The sequence below is a fragment of the Elephantulus edwardii genome, unplaced genomic scaffold (assembly GCF_000299155.1).
Source record: "Elephantulus edwardii isolate Elephantulus edwardi_28Jun2011 unplaced genomic scaffold, EleEdw1.0 scaffold00167, whole genome shotgun sequence".
Classification (NCBI taxonomy): domain Eukaryota; kingdom Metazoa; phylum Chordata; class Mammalia; order Macroscelidea; family Macroscelididae; genus Elephantulus; species Elephantulus edwardii.
This window is the reverse complement of record NW_006399917.1, coordinates 3244912-3263638: the sequence shown is the minus strand read 5'-3', so window position 1 is coordinate 3263638 and position 18727 is coordinate 3244912. Positions and strand designations below refer to the sequence as shown.

Here is an 18727-nt window from a genome sequence, read left to right as displayed (position 1 = left end):
TATCTGGGGATGGTAATTCTGTTATGCTCTTTAAGACTGGCGGTGTGTGTGAATCTACAGACCCATCTCAGGATTGTGTTCTCTTCCTCCCCTCCCGCAGGGTATCAGGCACGTGGACCACTTTGGGTTTATCTGCCGAGAATCTTCTGGAGGCGGCGGCGTCCATTTCGTCTGCTACGTGTTTCAATGCACAAATGAAGCTCTGGTAAGAGGAAGTCAGTGTGTGTGTGTGTGTGTGTGTGTGTGTGTGTGTGTGTGTGTGTGTTTAACCTGGAAATTTACTTAGAGCAAATTTCAACCTGATTGATATTCTTTTGTCTTTTGTTCTGTCATAGCCTCACTGACTTGACCTTGACTATTTTTACATGATGATTCAGTCACTAGCCAGTTCTTGTTGTTAGGTGCTGTCAAATCAGGTATTAAGTACACTCACAGTGGACATTTGCACAAAGATCTGAACCCTGTCCTATCCTGTGGCATCCTCACCATCTCTGACACTCGCAAGCCCATTGCTGCAGTAACTGTGTCATTTTGATTGACTTTCAGGCTGGGCTCTATCTCTGATACTATAACTACCTGTGTTCCTCTTTTGTTCATAAGGTTTTCAGAGGCCTGTTATTTCAGAAGTGGATGGCCAGCCCTGCTTCCTAGTCTGTCTGAGTCTGAGGGTTCCACCTGTCTACTGTGGGTGACCCCTCTGGCTTTTGACACACCAGTGGCACAGCTTTCAGCATCACAGCAACCCTCGAGTACAGCAAACCGACAGACAAGTGCTGTCTTTAACTGGAACAATGATAAACTAGCCAGCAGACATATGAACTTACTTGGACATGTTGTTGTTGTTGTTGATTGCCTTCGAGTCGAGCACGACTCATAGTGGCCCTATGAACAAAAGGCCTGAATCCTTTCTATAATTATCGACATTTATCAAAGTTCATAGAGTTTCTGGAGGCATGTTGTTTAGAAAGTGGATGCCACACCTGCTACCAATATTTGGGCATATGTTTTAAAATTATTATTATTTTTGAGCCCCTCTGGCTTTGCATTTAAAATGCAGAGGAGTTTAGTTTTATCCAAAGAATTTGTTGCAGTTTTAAAATTTTTTGGCCTTTTCTTTAAAATGTTGGAGCATGGAGAGCTCTGGTGGCCTAGTGGCAAGAAGCTGCAACTACAATCCCAGAGGCGCACTGTTCGAATCCACCAGATTCTCTGCCGGGGCAGGAGGGACAGTCTCCTCCTGTACCAGTCAGATCTGATCTGATGGTACACTCACAAAAAAAATAAAAATAATAAAAAAAAAGTTGGAGCATCTGCATGGTTATTTCCCTAGCGGTTAGCACAGCTGTATCCAGTCCACCTCTGATGAACAGTCAGAAACCTCTGAAATTCTAAGATCTTCCGAACCCTCAGAGCTGCTCAGCTCGTTGACGATAGTGGATTTCTGCCCATGTTCTCTTCTCTCCAAGGTGGATGAGATCATGATGACTCTGAAGCAGGCGTTCACGGTGGCTGCAGTGCAGCAGACCTCCAAGGCCCCCGCTCAACTGTGCGAGGGCTGCCCGGTCCAGAGCCTGCACAGGCTGTGCGAGAGGATAGAGGGTGAGTGGCAGAGCCCACACGCTTGTTGGAAGCTTCTGCATCATGTAGGCTTGCATTTGCCCAAGGGATTGTGGGTAACCTTCCACCTTGCATGCATTACCTTGAGTATAACCAGGCCTTGTGCAAGTGCTGGGGGATGAAAGAGGAAAACTGTGCCCTCTCCTGCCATCTGCCCTCTAATGGATCATGAGGTAACAGAGAAGGTAGGGAAACGGAATTTCAAAAACCAGTTGTGTAACATTTCTCCTAGCTTATGAGTGGTCAGCCACAGTGAGCTCGCCAGAGAAATCTAGTAAGAGCTGGAGCAGTTCCACTGGGTTTCTCACATAGGGGGTCATCAGTGACCTCTGTCAACATTTCAAAGGACTGAAGGGATAGGAGACAGATTGCAGTTGAGGGACAGATGACCAGAGTGACAGAAATGCTGTGGCTTTTGACTTTGGTCTCTAGAAATTTGGTTTAGTAATCAATCTCTTGCTCGTGGCTGCTGATTCAGAACCGCCTCATAGCTGACCCTCCAGTGGCTGTAAATTGCATGGAAGGAGATTATGCATCTTTCTCCGCAGAGCTGTTCATGGATTCACGAGTAGCTGAACGTGTTGGCAGCATGATTCTTCAGGGGCTAGGCAGCCAGACCTTTGGGTTGGCAGTGCAATTCCTTACCTGCTAGGTCACCAGAGCTTCCTATGATTCAGAAAGACAACATTGTGAAACATTATGATTGGCACCTAATAAATAGTTATTCAAGGCTTAAAATGTTCCAAGTGTTATGCTCAGGGCTTTCTTTTATGCCTGTTAACTCATTAATGTGTTCTTCACCGCATTTCTGGGAGGAAAGGATTCTGCTTTTATAGCACATTTTCTAGATTTTCTAGAGTTAACTGATAAGCAAAGAAATGTAGAAATAAACTAGTCTCTGCTGAGCCCAGGATTCAGCCTCAGATGATAATGCCTCCAGCGGTTCCCTGCTACCAAACAGTGCTTGGCTTCTAACCAAAAGGTTGGTGATTCAGACCCGTTTAAAGGCACCTTGGTAGAAAGATCTGGCAGTCTGCTTTCAAAAGGTCACAGAGCCAATGACAACCTCAGGGTACAGTTCTCTCCTCCAAGGTTTCCATGAATGGGAAACAGAACCCCCATACTGAACATAGGTTCCCAAGAGAAGGTTGTATTGGGGGAGAACTCAAGAAGTCCAATGTTATCCCATTTCCAAGCATTGAAGAGGTTTGAGCAACTTCAGCGTTTCTCCTGAGCATGAGAGATCAATAGCAAGAGAGAGATTGCCTTTCTCTGCATCTTCGGAGGAGGACTGAGAGAAAGGACCGAACCCAGGCAAGGAGGCAGGTTTGAGACTAACAGGCTCAAAACTAGGGGCCAGCGACCAAGAGCTTTGTGTGTCATTTTTTGCATTTCCATTTGTGGGAGAATTTCTAAAGCTGATGCTGCTGGTCTTTTTTTTCTTTTTCATGATCTTGAGAAGGTAATGGACATCTCATGATCTACAGTTGTTGTTCCTGTTGTTGTTAATCGCCTTCACTTCGAGCACGACTCATAGTGACCCTATTGACAAAAGGCCTGAAGCCTGTCTACAACCTTTACATTTCTCAATTATTTATTAGTCTAAAGCTATATAGAGAAATATTTCGATCTCCTTTTCCTTTTTTTAAATGAACTGGCCTGTTTTCTGTCCTCTCATGGTCTGGGAAGGTTCAGCCGCTGGTGTTCCACTCCCCTTTCACACCAGTCAGAATGTTCAGGACTTTCTAACTTTGATTTCCAACTGGGGACTGTTTGCTGACATCACACAAAATAGCACTGGAAAGAAGAAGAGTTTTGATTTAACTGGAGATCGCCACTGAGATGGTCATTACTCCTTTTCAGAGGTTGTTAAGATAAGCTAAATGATGATGGAAGCGTCCCTTAAGAACTTATTAAGGAGTCAGCCTTGACCGTGGCCTTGATGATGCAGCAGATTCTCCTCTGCAGACGCTGCAAGGCCAGGGGTTCCTCGCCGGGGTCTGGGTGAGCCTTCAGAATACCCTGGCTCGGTTGTCTCATCAGGCGTTTTGCTACTGTAATTTTTTCCCTTGGTAATTTATTATCCACTTGTTTGTTTGAGCCATCAGGCAGGATATCTTTGCCCACATGATGGCAGATATTTCTAAAAGCGGAGCTGTCAAGTTGATTCCACTTCAGAGCCACCCTCTGTTATCTTTCCAAGGTTGTAAATCTTTAAAGGGGAGGAAACAACCCATCTTCTTCCCATGGAGCCAGTTGCAGATTTGAACTCCCAGCCTTTCAGTTAGCTACTTTCCTCCACCAAGCCACCTGGGCTCCAGAAGCATAGATGTCACCTAGTGAGGCCTTTGCAATACAGGTGCTAATTGCTATTCTTTGTGCAGTTTTTGAAGCAGCCCTTGTCTTTTGCTGTGTTGCACTCCTAGTGTGGAGACTAAAGTGGCTTATTAAAACTCACTCTGTTCTCATTGAAGCAATCCTGACAGGAAATTAGGGTCTGAGTAGGAATTCAGCAATTGTACCTTGACATCTGTAAGCTAGAGTAAAACTTCTTTCCACAATGATAAATGCTGGATGATTTGCTCCTTCTGAAACTGAGCTGGCAACATGAAAAAAGTGTGCTTTTGTTCGAGTCAGTATTTGAAATAAACTGCTAGCTCTGGTGATGCTGTTATGTGCCGTCAAGTTGGAGCGCACTCATAGCTGTCCCTCCAGTGAGTTTGCAGAGGCTGAAAATCGGATGACGAGAAATTGCTCATCTTTTCCTGTGGAGCAGCTGGTGGATTCGAACCTTACGCTGTTGTACAGAGTCACAGGCTGCTTGACGGCACATAACAACAAGAAGAACGTCCACCTTTGGGTTGGCAGTGCAGTTCCTACCACTAGGCGACCACAGCTCCCTAATGTTGTTGTTATGTGTTGTCGAGTCACCTGTGACCCATAGCGATCCAAAGCAGTTCTGAAGCCTGCCCTGTCCAGAACCGGTCTCACTGATCCTGTCCAACATCCCTCATTGCCCCAGTTACTGTATCAATCCATCTCATCTGGGGTTTTCCTCTCCTGTGCTGTCTTTCCACCCTTTTGAGAATGATATCCTTCTCCAAGGACCCGTCCCTCCTGGCCATGTACCCAAAGTATGTGAGACAGAGCTTCAAAATCCTTGCCTCCAAGGAGAAACTTGGTTTCATCCTCTCCAGGACATACCGATTTGTTTTCTTGGCAGTCTGTGGTATGTTCAAGACTCTTCTCCACCACCACAACTCAAAGGCATCAGTAGCTCTTCTGTCTTCCTTAGTCATTGTTCATCTTTCTGATGCAAAGCAAATAATGGGTAGTATTTATATGGTCTTTTGCTTAACTTAGTCTAGAGGACCATTTTGAGAACTCTTAGGATGAATTCTATTTTGACCAGACGGAATAAATGGTTGCTCTTACTTTCCTTTTGCTCTCAGAAAAAAATTTCCTTCAGGAAGACAGAGCTCCTCAGTGCTCACTCTAGGAAGAGTGTGTTTCAGCCTCTGGACAGCAGATGGAATCCCTTGTCATGTGGGAATCCCCTTGGCTCTGAATATCCTTTTCTGCTGTGCACCTGGCCTCCCTTTCTCCTCATCAGCCCCATTGACACCACGTGGGGTCCGCTGGGTGGGTGCCTTCAGTATGGAGGAGCCTTGCTGCAGAGACCTGGTGATGGTCAGAAGCCACATTGTGAGAAAGGTCAAAGAGTGAAGGGTGAGCATATTGACCCAGGTGGGCCACTCCTCTTTTGAGATGAGGCAAGAAAGACCTTACAGCTTGAGGCATCCCAGAAGCTGAAGAAAGGCCAGGGGGTTTATTCACAGCTGCTGAGTGTGAAAGAGTCATCGGTGTTTCCCTGCTTCACTGAAGACTGTTGAAAGTGTGTGTTACTGTTGTTTTTGTTATGTGCTGTCCAGTCTGAACTGACTCATTGTTGACCATCCAGAGGGTCTTGAGAGGCTATAACTTGCACAGGAGGAGATTGCCCATCTTTCTTCTGTGGAACCTAGTGGATTCAGATCACCTTCCTCTGGGTTGGCAGCCAGTTCTGAGACCTTTGGTTCCCATGCTCAACATGTGAGTGTCTGACTAAAGATAAACTTCACTCATTGCCATCAAGTCTGGACCCTCTGGAACATGGCTTTTGAGACTGTAAATTGCATGAGAGTGTTGCTCATAGGCTAGAGCCGCTGACCTTTAGCATTTGAACTGTTCCATCCCAAGGTTCCGTGTCCCCCCTCTAGTGTTGTTGTTATGTGCTGTCATATTGCCTGCAATTCATAGCCACCCCATACACAATAGCTCTGAAGCCTTCCCTATCCTGAACCAATCTCATCGTCTCGGACAGACGTCATCTCCTTTCTCCAGTCCCTGAGTCAATCCGTCAGTCAATGAAATGGATTGACTCCCCTCTCTAGAAGTCACCAAACTCATCTATAAAATCAGAGTCCTGATCTGGAGGTTCCTGTTTGTTCCATGGTTACGTCACTGGCTCTGGCCAGGTTTTCCTTGGGTTCTTCTGTCCCAGTCTCCGCAGTTCTCTTTTCCACCTGTGAGTGTTCTTCCGGCCATTCTTGGCCATTCTGTGCTTTTCTTCAGGTAACAGTCTGAACTTTGATCAAACTCCAGCCCAGTGTCTCACCCGTGGGGACAAGAAAAAGACATTTGACAAATGACCACCTGTGAGGACGATCCTTGGACCAAAAGTACTGGATGCAATATCCCTGGTGGTGGGGCCAGGCCGCGCTTCTGTTATTAGACTACTCCTCACGTGTGATGTTAGCCTCTGGGTGCAAAATGTCCTACTCTTTAGTGCTGCTATCACTAAGTGCTATGCTAGCCCTCTGGCTGCCCTCCTACGATGGATTTGTTAGTTCTTTCTAGTAGTCCAGGGCATATTCAGTATTCTTATAAATGAAAGACAGCAATTCTTCTTTGATCTTCTTGTTTGTTGTTGAGCTTTTGCATGCGTATAAAGCAGTTGGAAATACCCCAGGTGGGTGTCTATAATGAACTGAAGTTTGTGGACTTACTGTTCAGGAGGCTAAGAGTCCTGATGAAATGTGTCGCAGAGCAACAGCTTCTAGTGGCCAGCACTTCTTGGGGTGCCCAGGCTTGTAGATCCATCTGCCTCCTTTGTCTTCTCATAGCATCCACCTCTCCTCATATGTCTCTAATTTTATGTCTTATTTGCCTTTTTTTGTCAACTTAGAAATTACTAGGTTTAGGACACACACTGAGCTGTGGTGGCCTAGTGGTAAGAAGCTATGATGCAGTCCTGAAGTCACACTGTTCGAGGTCACCAGCTGCTCCATGGCAGAAGATGGCCAGTCTCCATTGTGATTAACTACCTCTGCAATCTGCTGGCAGGTCTGCTATGGGTTGGTTCCGAGTCTCTGGTACAACAGGACCCACTCTGCAGACTGACATATCTTCGTTAAGACAGCAAAGAAAACAACTCTGTTTCCAAATGAGATAACATGCAAGGCTATGTTGTTAGGTGCTGTTAAGTCCCAGTGGTCCTCTCTGTGCAATAGAATGAAAGATTCCTCAGTCATGCTCTGTTTTCATAATTGTGTCTGTGTTTGAACCCCTTGTTGTGGCCACTGCATCGGTCCGTCTCACTGAGACATCTTCTTTTTCACTGACCTCCTTCTTTATTAAGCATGATAAGCTCCTCCTGGAACCAGCCCCTGCTGATACATGGCCACAGCATTTGAGGCTTGCTTACTTCCAAAGAGCACTCTGGCTGCACTTCTAAGACAGACGTGTTTGTTCTGGTAGTCCATGGTATAGTCAGTGTTCCTCCCTAACATTATAAATGAAAGGCATGAATTCTTCTTTGTTCTTATTTGCTGTTGAGCGTTTACATGCATATAAGGAAGTTTGAAACACCAGGACTTGGGTCAGGCACATTTCAGTCTTCAGCGTGACATCTTTGCTCTTTAGAGCTTTAAGGTGCCCTTTACAACAGACTGGATTTGACAGCTGGCAGCGTGGGCACTGACGGAGGATCCAAGTAAAACAAAATCCACGCCAACTCCAGCCTTTTCTCTTTTTATCATAACATTGCTTAGTTTTGTAGGATAGGAACTTTTTCCATATATCATAGTACAACAGCCATTGAAAGTTTGACATCGTGACTTTATTCTTTCAACTTTTTCTCAAAACTCCTCTGTAATGTTAATTTTATGGTCTTAAAAAGTGGCACACATGTGGATGTAAAGGAAAGCTTATTAGTGGAATGAGTCTGTTTTATGTGAATAAAACCTTACATGCATTAAAGAGAACAAGTCAGATTGTAAACTCATTAGTAGTTTTTCCTAAAGAAATCATTTCTCCTAAAGAATTGATTTTTCCTAAAGAAAATGTTTATCATAAAGACTCCATGACAACTTATGATTTTCTGAGGACATCCTTCTCGTGTGAGGTGTTTAAATGTAGATGATGGTAAAGAAAACATGTTGGACTCAAACAAACATAGAGTCCAAGTTAGTGGAAAAACCTAAGTTAGAAATTAAGCTCTCTGGATATCAGTTTCCTTAACTATAAAATGGAGATAATAGAACCAATTTTATCAGGATTTTTTAAGAATTATGTAAATCAGTACAGTCAGGTAGTCTCCTCCCCAAGAACAGAGTACAGCCTTTGGAAAACCACTGAAGGATTGGCTGAGTTGGTTCTAACTGAACAGCAGTGAGGTTTTTGAGGTGTTTTATTTTCAATCCTTTATACAAGCAGGACTTCTGGCATGATGGTGATACACAAGGCTGCTAAATGAAAGGTTGGTGGTTGGAAACCACCAGTGGCCCTGCGAGAGAACAGTGGGCAGTCTCCTATAGAAATGTACAGCCTCGAAATTCACTGGAGGGGTAGCAGTGGCAAAGTTAAACAGGATAACAAGTAATAAATGTTGCAGAGGATATGGAGAGATTGGAATTCTCATGCACTGCTAGTGAGATGGTAAAATGGTACAGCCACCCTGGAAGGCACTTCAGCATTTTCTGAAAAAGCCATATGCCTCAACTATTCCATGGCTAGAAATATATACCAAGGAAAATAGAACTTGAGACATAGGCAGAGATTTGTACACTGATGTTTATAGCAGCATATTCACAAAAACACAGAAACAGCTCACATGTCCATCACAAATGAATGGACTGAAAAATTGTGGGACATTCACGAATGGAATACTATGCAGCACTAAGGAACAACGATTTAGAAAAATGCTTTGTAACATGGGAGAGGCTGGAGAGCCTTATGCTGAATGAACTAACTCAGTATCAAAAGGACAAATACTGTGTAAGACCATTATTGTAAAAACAGATGGATAATTAGTAAGATGTATGTAAATGTCCAAAGAGGGAAAGTGAGGGGGCAGGGAAGCTGGGGGTAGGGGAGAGGGGAAGTCACAACGTCGTAGATTTTGGTGGGCAGAAGGATGGGATAAAGGACTTAGTAAAGATCCAGTGGGGATCTAAAAAAGATGAGGTAATAGTGGGCATAGATTACTGGTGATTTATTATAAGACACAATATATGAAAATGATTATATGAAACAATGTGAAGAAATGTGAGAAATATTGTGTATAGGAATAAAAATAGTGTAAAGAAACCCCAATAAAATAACATTTAAGAAGGGGAAGGGAAAAATTCATTGGAAGGTTGCTTTTGAATCAGGATTGCCTTGATAGCGGTGGCTAATGCCTCCTAATACAAAAGTTTGGTTAAAAACAGAAATAAGCTACATCATCATTGTTTTTGACCATAATTTCCATAAAATCTGCTAGCCTGAAGTGAGTTGAGATGCTGTGTCGTGCAAGAGGTCAGGCGGGTTAGAGGCCGTGTATGGAAGGTGTTAGCTCCACCTCCTGACTTTTCCATGGAACATTTTCATACCTCCCTTTTGTTCTTTGTTTTTAATAGGAATGAGTGCTTCCAAAACAAAGCTAGAGCTCCAGAAGCATCTGACAGTGCTGACTAACCAGGAACAAGCTACTATTTTTGAAGAGGTTCAGGTATTGTACTACATTTTTTCTTGTTTTCATTATTTCAGTTTCTAGGAGGAAATAGGCAAGTTGCTTATCTGTAAAACTGTACTCGTAAAACACAGCACATTGAGGAAGTGGTGCCTAATCTCTCTCTCTGAGTGCAGTAGTGCCTGTCAGAGGGCCCAGGTTACAGAGGCAGGTCTTACTAGACAAGTTCTTAATAGATTTCAGGGTGAGAGTGACTGAAACAGGGAAGCTGCTTCTTTAGAAGTTTTGAAGTAATAGTTTAGAACCAGGAAATGGAAATAGTCCAGTGGACAGAGACGATCTTAATTTCCAAGCTTTAACAGAAATACCACAGGTGAGCAGCTTTAAGAACCAGAAATTGCTTTTAGGCTTTATTCCCAGGTCTCTCATCAACCTTGAGGTAATATTTGTGTATGGTGTGAGATGTGGATCCTGTTTCAGCTTTCTGCAGGTAGCAGTCCAGATTTGCCAGCACCATTTGTTGAAGAGGTTGTCATTTCCCTATTTGATAGGTTTTATTTCCTCGTGGAGTATCAGTTGACCATAGATAGCTGGATCTGTTTCTGAGTTCTCAATTCTGTTCCATTGGTCTATGTGTCTGTTATTTTACCAGTACTATGCTGATTTGGTTACTACTGCTCTATACTAGTATATTCCTGTATAGGTTTTGAGGTCAGGGAAAGATCCAGTGTGAGAAACAATGTATTTGAACTTTGTAAATAAACCAGTATAAAATAATAATAAAAAAAAAACAACAAAACAAAACCCAGAAATTGATTTTTCTCACAGCTCTAGAGACTGTTCAAATGCAGCTGTGTTGATTCCATCCTTGTTGGTCCTTAACCTTTTGGCATGCATTCCTTGATGTGTAGGTGATCCTCAGATAATATCTGCTTCCACACACTCCATGTGTGTGTGTGTGTGTGTGTGTGTGTGTGTGAGAGAGAGAGAGAGAGAGAGAGAGAGGGAGAGAGAGAGGGTTTGATTATGTCTCCCCTCCCTGGTCCTTTATCACTTATCACTTATTACTAATTAGGTTTAGAAGCCCTCCTCTCTATTTGGATGTAACCTCATCTATAGAACATGAGATAAATCCCAATTTCCAAACAGGATTACATCCATACATACAAAACCACAAAATGCAATGCCATTGAATTGATTCTGACTCACAGTGACCGTGCAGGATAGAATTGAGCTGCCTCATTATGTGTGTGTGTGTGTAACATTTTTGTAAAATTTTACAGTGCAGACTGAGTAACCTTTTCCTCAGTGAGTGACTGGTGGGTTTGAGCAGTCAACCTTTGAACACTTGAATTCATTTGCCTGCAACATCACCAGGCCTCTTTCCACAAATGTGAAGCTTAGAGAATGAACATGTATTTGGCAGAGGCACAACTGAACCCATATGAGGGCATATCGCCCAGGGAGATGGGAGAACCGGACGCTGGTTCACACAGAAATTCAGCCCTGGATGTGGATGTTGAAGGACATGGTGCCTTGTGTGTAGAACTGAATGTTGTTACTCTGCGTCCCATGTTTTTTGGTCTATTTTGAAAATACATTTAGATCATGCTATCTATTGAAGTTCTGTAGTACATCAAACATAAAGAAGAACAGAAAAGAAAGAACCCAGGCTCCCTGGATTTCTGCACGGATACCTGGAAATTAGCTCTTGCGCTTGCGTTTAGATGCTGTGTGTCTCGGGAAACCCCACCGCACGTGCTGGCATGCCTGCAGTCAACCGTTCATGAGTCTTTACCGAGTTAGTCAGAAATTCCTAGTCTGCCTTCCCTGAGGCCATTTTCTGTGGTTTCTTGGCATTTAGTTGGGAGAACACATCAGACTAAAGAAGAAATAACCTCATTTTGTTGAGAGTGGGTTTGGCTGAGGGGGTTCAACAAATACAGCGGCCTTAAAGGAAGTAAGAATGGTTGTATATATATGAATTTTGTAAGCAAACCAATTAAAAAAATAAATACAAAGAATGGTAGTAACCCAGGGGTTAATCCTTGTCTTTCTCCCCCTTGGGGGAAAACCTCTCCAGTCCTTGATCTGTTGACTACTGGGTGAAAAATTCACTGGATTGTCTTTGCCTTTTTCATCACTTGTCTGTTGTGCTGTTAGGTGCCCAGAGAACTCTCTCCTCAACTCAAAGCAACTCCGTGTGACACAGCAGAGCTGCCTAGTGGAGTTTTCTAGTTTGTCATTTTTTACTAAAATTCTCTTATTCCCAGTTCTCTTCTATAATGGAATTGGCCAGTGTTTTTGGGAAGAATGCATAGGAGAAGTTTTTCTTTCACGAACAGCCTGGAGGAGAGCTGTTACATTATTATTATGTCCCTTGGTTGCCTTTCAGTTTCTTCACTCTGAATCAGCGTGAGACCTGCCGTGTTGTTTTTGTTTCTTACTGCGTCTTTAGAGCTCTGCGTACACAGTCACCTGCTCACATCTTTGAGTTACGCTGTTGGAGGAGAGTGCCGAGTGTCCCATGGACTGCCAAAAGAACAACCAGATGTCTTTTGTTTTGGAGAAAGTGCAGCTAGAGCATTCCTTAGAGACAAGGATGGTGAAGCTTCTTCTCACTTTGGACATGTTACTAGGAGAGGCTGCCCCTTGGAAAGAGACATGATGCTTGGAAAGGTCAGGGAAGGAGGAGGAGACTTAACAAAACGGACTGATGCAGTGACTGCAGCAATGGGCTCAAGCATGTCAGAGATGATGAGAGTTTATAGGGTAAGGCTGAATTCACATCTTTTGCTCATAGAATCACTATGAGTTGTTCTTGACAGGATGACACACAACAACAACATCAACAACATAGTTAACATAAATCTACCAGCTGTAATGCTGAAAGCTCTGACATTGGTACTTCAAATACCACAAGGCTCACTGGTGGTAGGCAGGCTTCAACAGAGCTTTAAGACTAAGAATGACTAAACAGTATGCTTCTGCAAATCATCCTGTAGATTATTGTCAGGTTCTGTTGAGTTGACCATGACTCAATAGTGACAGTGTGAACAACAGAGCAGAACCTCGTCCTATTCTGCGCCATCATCATGAGTGACCTCAGCTTTGTTCAAGCCCATTGTATGATCACTGTATCATTTCATCTTCTTGAGAGTGTTAATGGATGTTTACAGCTGTTTCTCCTCACTTTGGCTCATGCCATGTCAGCAAATGCAGTTCCTTCAATGAGTGAAAGGTTTACTCCATCCATGTTATTAAAGTGGACTCTGCTTTGAGGAGGCATCTCTTCCCCAGCAGCATTTCAGGTCCCTTCCAGCCTGAGAGCTTCGCCTGTTGGCACTGTATTCAACCATAGTCTCCATTGTCCATAGGGTTCGTTGTTTAAGAAGAAGGTGGTCACTCTTGCTTCTTAGTCTATCTTGGTGTAGAAACTCCACTGAAACCGGTTCATGATGGATTGATGACCCTTTGAAATACCGGGGACACCGCTTCCAGCGTCATAGTAACATGCAAACCACCATAGTAGAGAGACTGACAGATGGCCTTATGGTTACAGCACATATTGTGAACATAGGACTGAAAGGTGACCCCCTAGGCTGCAGGGCACTCAGCATTCCCATGGCTACAACATTGTGAACACTTCCAACAATTGTGAAGATGATGCAGGACTGGGCGAGGCTTTGTGGTCTACAGGCTTGTCTTGAATCAGAGCTGACTCAACAGTAACTAACAACTGTTCATCGTGTAAATAAATAGAAAATGCACCTATCAGTGTGTCAGAGAGAATGTGGAGTGAAGGGTGTCATTGCTAATATTAGATGAATTTTGACCGAAAGCAGAGAACACTGGAAAGATTTATTTACGTGTGTTATATTGACTGAGTAAAAGTATTCAACTGTATGGATCATGACAGATTACCGATAACGTTATGAAGAATGGGGATTCCAGAACGCTGAATTGTGCTCACGAGATACCTTTATCATCAGGAGGCAGGCATCCGAACAAAGCAGGTTTAAAATCAGGAAAGAGGTGCGTCAAAGTTATTTCCTTTCCCTATCCACTTCCTAAACAACATGCCTCCGGAAACTATGAACGTTGATAAATATCAATAGTTATAGAAGGGCTTCAGGCCTTTTGTTCATAGGGTCACTGTGAGTGCTCGACTCGAAGGCAATCAACAACAACATATTCAGTCAAGGTTGTGATCATCATGGAAACATTTTTTTTCAATAATTTAAAAAAAATTATACTAGTTTACTTATAAAATTAATATACATTGTTTCCAGAATAACAATATTCAGTCTGTGTGCTGAGAAAATAATTTGAGAAGCTGAACTTGTTAGGACCTGTTGAGTCAAGGATGATTCATACTGATTGACCCTATGAGCAGCGGATCTGAACCCCGTCCTATCCTGTGTTATCGTCACAGTTCCTAGAACCCATTGTAGCAGTCACCATGTCAGTCCATCTGGTTGAGGGTCTTCCTCTCTTTTCTCAACCTCCCACCCTTTCAAGCATCTTGTCCCTCTCCAAGGAATAGCCTCTCCTCGGAACATGCCCAAAGTATGTGAGGCAAAGCTTTGTAATACTTGCCTCAAAAGAACACTCTGACTGCACCCTGTCCAAGACACATCTGTTTGTTCTTTTGGCTGACCATGGGATGTTCAGTGCTCTGCTTTAACACCACAACTCAAAGGCATCAATTCTATCATCCCTAGTCATAGTCCAGCTCTCAGACTGACAGAAAGTGATCAGAAAGCCCATGGCCTGAATCAGACGTACCTAAGTCCTCAAACGGACATCCTTACTCCTCATTAATTTGGAGAGATCCCTAACAGCAGACTTTCCCAGTGCAATATGTCTCCTTATTTCCTGACTGCATGTACCAAGGATGTTAATTGTGGAGTCAAGTAAGATGAGTGTTGACAGTTTCAGTCTCTTCTCCATCTACCAGGATGTTGCCTATTGGTCAAGTGATTGGTCTTTGTTTTCTTGACATTGAGATGCAATCTATATTGAAGGCTGCATGCCTTGATCTTCTGCAACAAGTGCTTCAAGACCTTCTTGATTTCAGCAAGCAAGGTTATGTCATCTCCATAATGCAGGTTCTTGATGAGTCTCCCTCTGATCCTGATGCCACATTCATCTTCATAGAGTCCAGCTTCTTGAATAATTTGCTTATCATACAGATTGAATAGATATAGAGAAAGAGAATACAACCCTGACGGACTCCCTTCTGAATTTTAAACCATACAGTATTTCAATGTTGTGTTTGCACAACAGCCAGATAGATAATAGGTTTCACATGAGCACAATTTAGTACTCTGGGATTCTCATTCTTCTCAATGTCAACCACCACTTGTTTTGACCCACAGTGTCAAATATCTTTGCAATAAACTCAATAAAGCATAAATAGACATTCTTCTGGTATTCTCTACTTTCAGCCAGGCTCCATCTGACATCAGCAATGATATCCCTGGTGCCATGGCTTCTTCTAAATTCGGCTTGAACTTCTGGCAGTTCTCTATTTATGTCCTAGCTGTTTTTGAATGAGTGTTTTGTTTGCATGTGATATTAATGATATAGTTTGATAGTTTCTACACTCTGTTGGATCACCTTTCCTAGGAATGGGGACAAAGATCGACCTCTTCTAATCCATTGGCCAGAGAGCCATCCTCCAAATTTCCTGGCATAGACTGGTGAGTGCATCCAAGGCTACATCTGTTAATTGAAACAAATCAGTTGATATCCCATCAATTCCTGGGACCTTAATTTTTGCCAGTGCCTTCAATGCAGCTTCCACTTCCTCTTTCATTACCATTGGCTCCTGTTCATATGATACTTCCAGAAGTTTTTCAGTACCATTCAGTTCTTTTTTGCCACAGTGATTCTATGTATACTCTCTGTCTTCTTTTAATGCTTTCTGGAAAGGGAAAATGACATGAAGATTGGAGGAACACTCATCAGCAAACCTGATATATAGATAACACAACCTTGCTTGCTAAAAGTGAGGAAGATTTGAAACACTCACTGGTAAACTCAAAGACTACAAACGTCAGTATCTTGCATACTGAAGGTCAACATAAGGCAAACAAAAACTCTGAAGAAACCTGAAAACAAACTGGACGAATAAGCTACACTAAATGAAAAATAATAGTCTGCTTCCTTGAAGATTACAGCCTTGGAAACCTTAACCTTGAACTTAAGGTTAGAAAACATGTAACAAAAATCAGTCTTATTACTTAATAGACAACTAGGGACAATGACTGAGGAAGAGCTGTGGTGCTGGAAAAGATTATTGAATATTCCATGGACTAGGAGAACAAACAGGTCCGACGTGGAGAGGGTGAAACCAGGCTGTTCCTTGGAGGCAAGGATTCTGGAGCTTTGTCTGACATACTTTGGGCAGGTTGCAAGGAGGGACCAGTCCTCAGAGAGGGATTTTATGCTTGGGAGGGTGAAGGGACAGCACAAGAGAGGAAAACCTTGGATCGATGAATTGACTCAGTGACTGGGATAATGGGGATGGGTGTGTCAGAGACAATAAAGTTGGCTCAGTATTGAGCAGGGTTCGGAGTCGGACATAGAGTTGCTATGAGTCGCAGGTAACTTGACGGCATATATCAACATTATTATGATTGTATTTTTCTTTTCATAATTGAAGTAGAACATCCACTGAAAAAGTGAATAATGGTATAAGTATGAATTTTGAAGAATAAGATGAGTGGATTTGTGTAGCTGACACCAAGATTTGGAAAGAGAATTTTTCCAGCCCTCCACAAGCTCCTGTCTCCCCAATTATTGCTTCCCCCAGGGAGCCCCCCACTCTGACTTGTAACACTGTTGATGAATTTTGAACAAGTTCTTTTCTTTTTTTCCTGCCAATGATGCTGTCCAGCTTGATTCCTCATATTCCATGGGTTTTTCTGACTTGCATGTGTTTTAACAAACTGAATCCCCTGTAAGAAATGATGACTGGAGGATATGGCCGTCACATGGGGCTGCTGAGGAGATGAAAGCTTGCCTCTAATTATATTAAGAAAAGCTTTATAAGATTATGATCCTAGACTTCTCTCGAGTGACTTTTCCTTTGTGATATTTAATAAGCTTTATGACACATTTTCTATGTCTTTGCTGCAGGTTTTTAAGGGAAGTAGTGATTGTAGTACATTGCGTTCAGTTGTCCTTCTCCTCTTTGCCTGTGAGTCACTTTCATGTATATTTTAAGAAGCAAAATGTATTAATGGTACTTGACAAGCCCTTCACTGCTGTTGGCTCATAGCAGCCCTCTGAGACTTGACCTTCCTGGGAGTGACTGCCCACCTTTCTCCTGGGAGGTGCTGGAGGTGTGTGGCCATTAGGCAGCAGTGCAGCACGCTACAGACTGTTAATACCAGAGCTCCCTTATGTGAACGATTGTTGTTGCTGTTAGATGCCGTTGAGCACGACTCACAGTGACACTGGGAAGAACAGATCTGAGCCCTGTCCTGTCCTGTGCCATCCTCATCATCTCGGACACACTTGAGAACATTGCTGTAGTCACTGTGTCAGTCCATTTCATTGAACGTTTTTTTGTGGGTTTTTTTTTTTCCCCACTGACCCTCCGCCTTTCCTTGGACTAGCCCCTCCTGCCAGCACGCCCGTGTAAGATGAAGCTTTGTTCATTCATTACCTCTAAAGAGCGCTGTGGCTACACTTCCTCCAAGAATGATCTGTTGTTCTTTTGGCAGTCCATGGTCTAATATAACTAAGTGTTCTGATATTTCTGTTCTTCTTAATGTTAGCCATAGTATGTTATGATCCACACAGTTAGATGTCTTTACATGGTCAATAAAACAGAAATAGACATTCTTCTGATATTCCCTACTTTCAACTAGGATCCATCTGGCATCAGCAGTGTGATATTCTTCATGCCATGATGTCTTCCAAGCCCAGCTTAAGCTTCTGGAAGTTCCCTGTCAGAGTGTATTGCTTTAGCCATTTTTGGATGATCTTCAGTATTGTTTTGTATGCATCGTGAGTTGGACAGTGACTAAAGAGGATAGAAGGATAATTGATGCCTTTTAGCTGTGGTGCCGGAGAAGAGTATTGAGGGTACCATGGACTGCTAGGAAAACAAACAGATTCACATTAGAGGGTTAAACTGTGCTGCTCCTTGGAGGCAAGGATTCTGAAGCTTTGTCTAACATACTTTGGACATGTTGTAAGGAGGGACAGGTCCTTGGAGAGGGACATCATGCTTGGTAGGGTGGAGGTACAGTGCAGGAGAGAAAAACCTTCTATGAGGTAATCGCATGTGTGTGTCAGAGATGGTGCGATTGGCACAGAACAGAGCAGAGTTTAGGGCTGTTGTCCATAGGGTCACTATGAGTCACAAGCGACTGGATGGCACATAACAACAACAACAACATATGATATTAATGATGTTGTTTGAGAATTTCCACATTCTGTTTTTTACCTTTCTTGGGATTGGAAACAGAGATCTCTTCCAGGGAGTTGACCAGATGGCTGTCTTCCAAATCTCCTGGTGCACACTGGTGAGCATGTCTCCAGGGCTGCATCTGTCATTTGAAACATGTCAGTTAGTATACCATAAGGCCTTGTTTTTGCTGGTGCCTTCAGTGCAGCTTGATCGTCTTCCTTCACTACTATTAGCTTTTTTTAATTATTATACATTCTTGTGTATTTTCTCCCCCCTCCTAACCCAATTCACAATGCACCCCTTTTTCCAGATTATTCTCATGATGCTTAATTATATGTTCCTTTCCAACAGTTCTTTTCCTCTTCTGTTCTAATGTAGTAGTCATTATCTATCCACTCTTTCCCCAGTCCCTCTCTGACCCCCCATGTCTGTCCTATTTTGTAACTGTTTTTGTTTTTCTTGTTGTGTACTGTCAAATTGGATCTGACTGGCCCAGGAGGCAATTACCCCTCCTTCTCCAGTAGAGCATCTGGTGGATTTGAACCATGCACCTTTGGGATTGCATTGCAGCTTCTTGCTACTAGGCCACCAGAGCTCTTCTTACCATTGGCTTTTAACCATATACTACTTCCTTATATATTTCAGTGTTGGCAAAGTCTTTTTGGCACAGTGACTCTGTGTATTCCCTT

At 43.0% G+C, this 18727-nt stretch overlaps 1 protein-coding gene across 1 annotated transcript in view; it reads left to right on the top strand.

Annotated features, from left to right (window-relative positions):
• The window catches only part of TBC1D1 (TBC1 (tre-2/USP6, BUB2, cdc16) domain family, member 1), a 378557-nt gene that overhangs the window by 176095 nt on the left and 183735 nt on the right, over positions 1-18727 (top strand). Inside the window, exons 5-7 of the mRNA XM_006895424.1 lie at positions 101-205; positions 1467-1599; positions 9558-9649. Of these exons, the coding sequence (XP_006895486.1) occupies positions 101-205; positions 1467-1599; positions 9558-9649 (330 nt within the window). The remainder of the gene's footprint in view (positions 1-100; positions 206-1466; positions 1600-9557; positions 9650-18727) is intronic.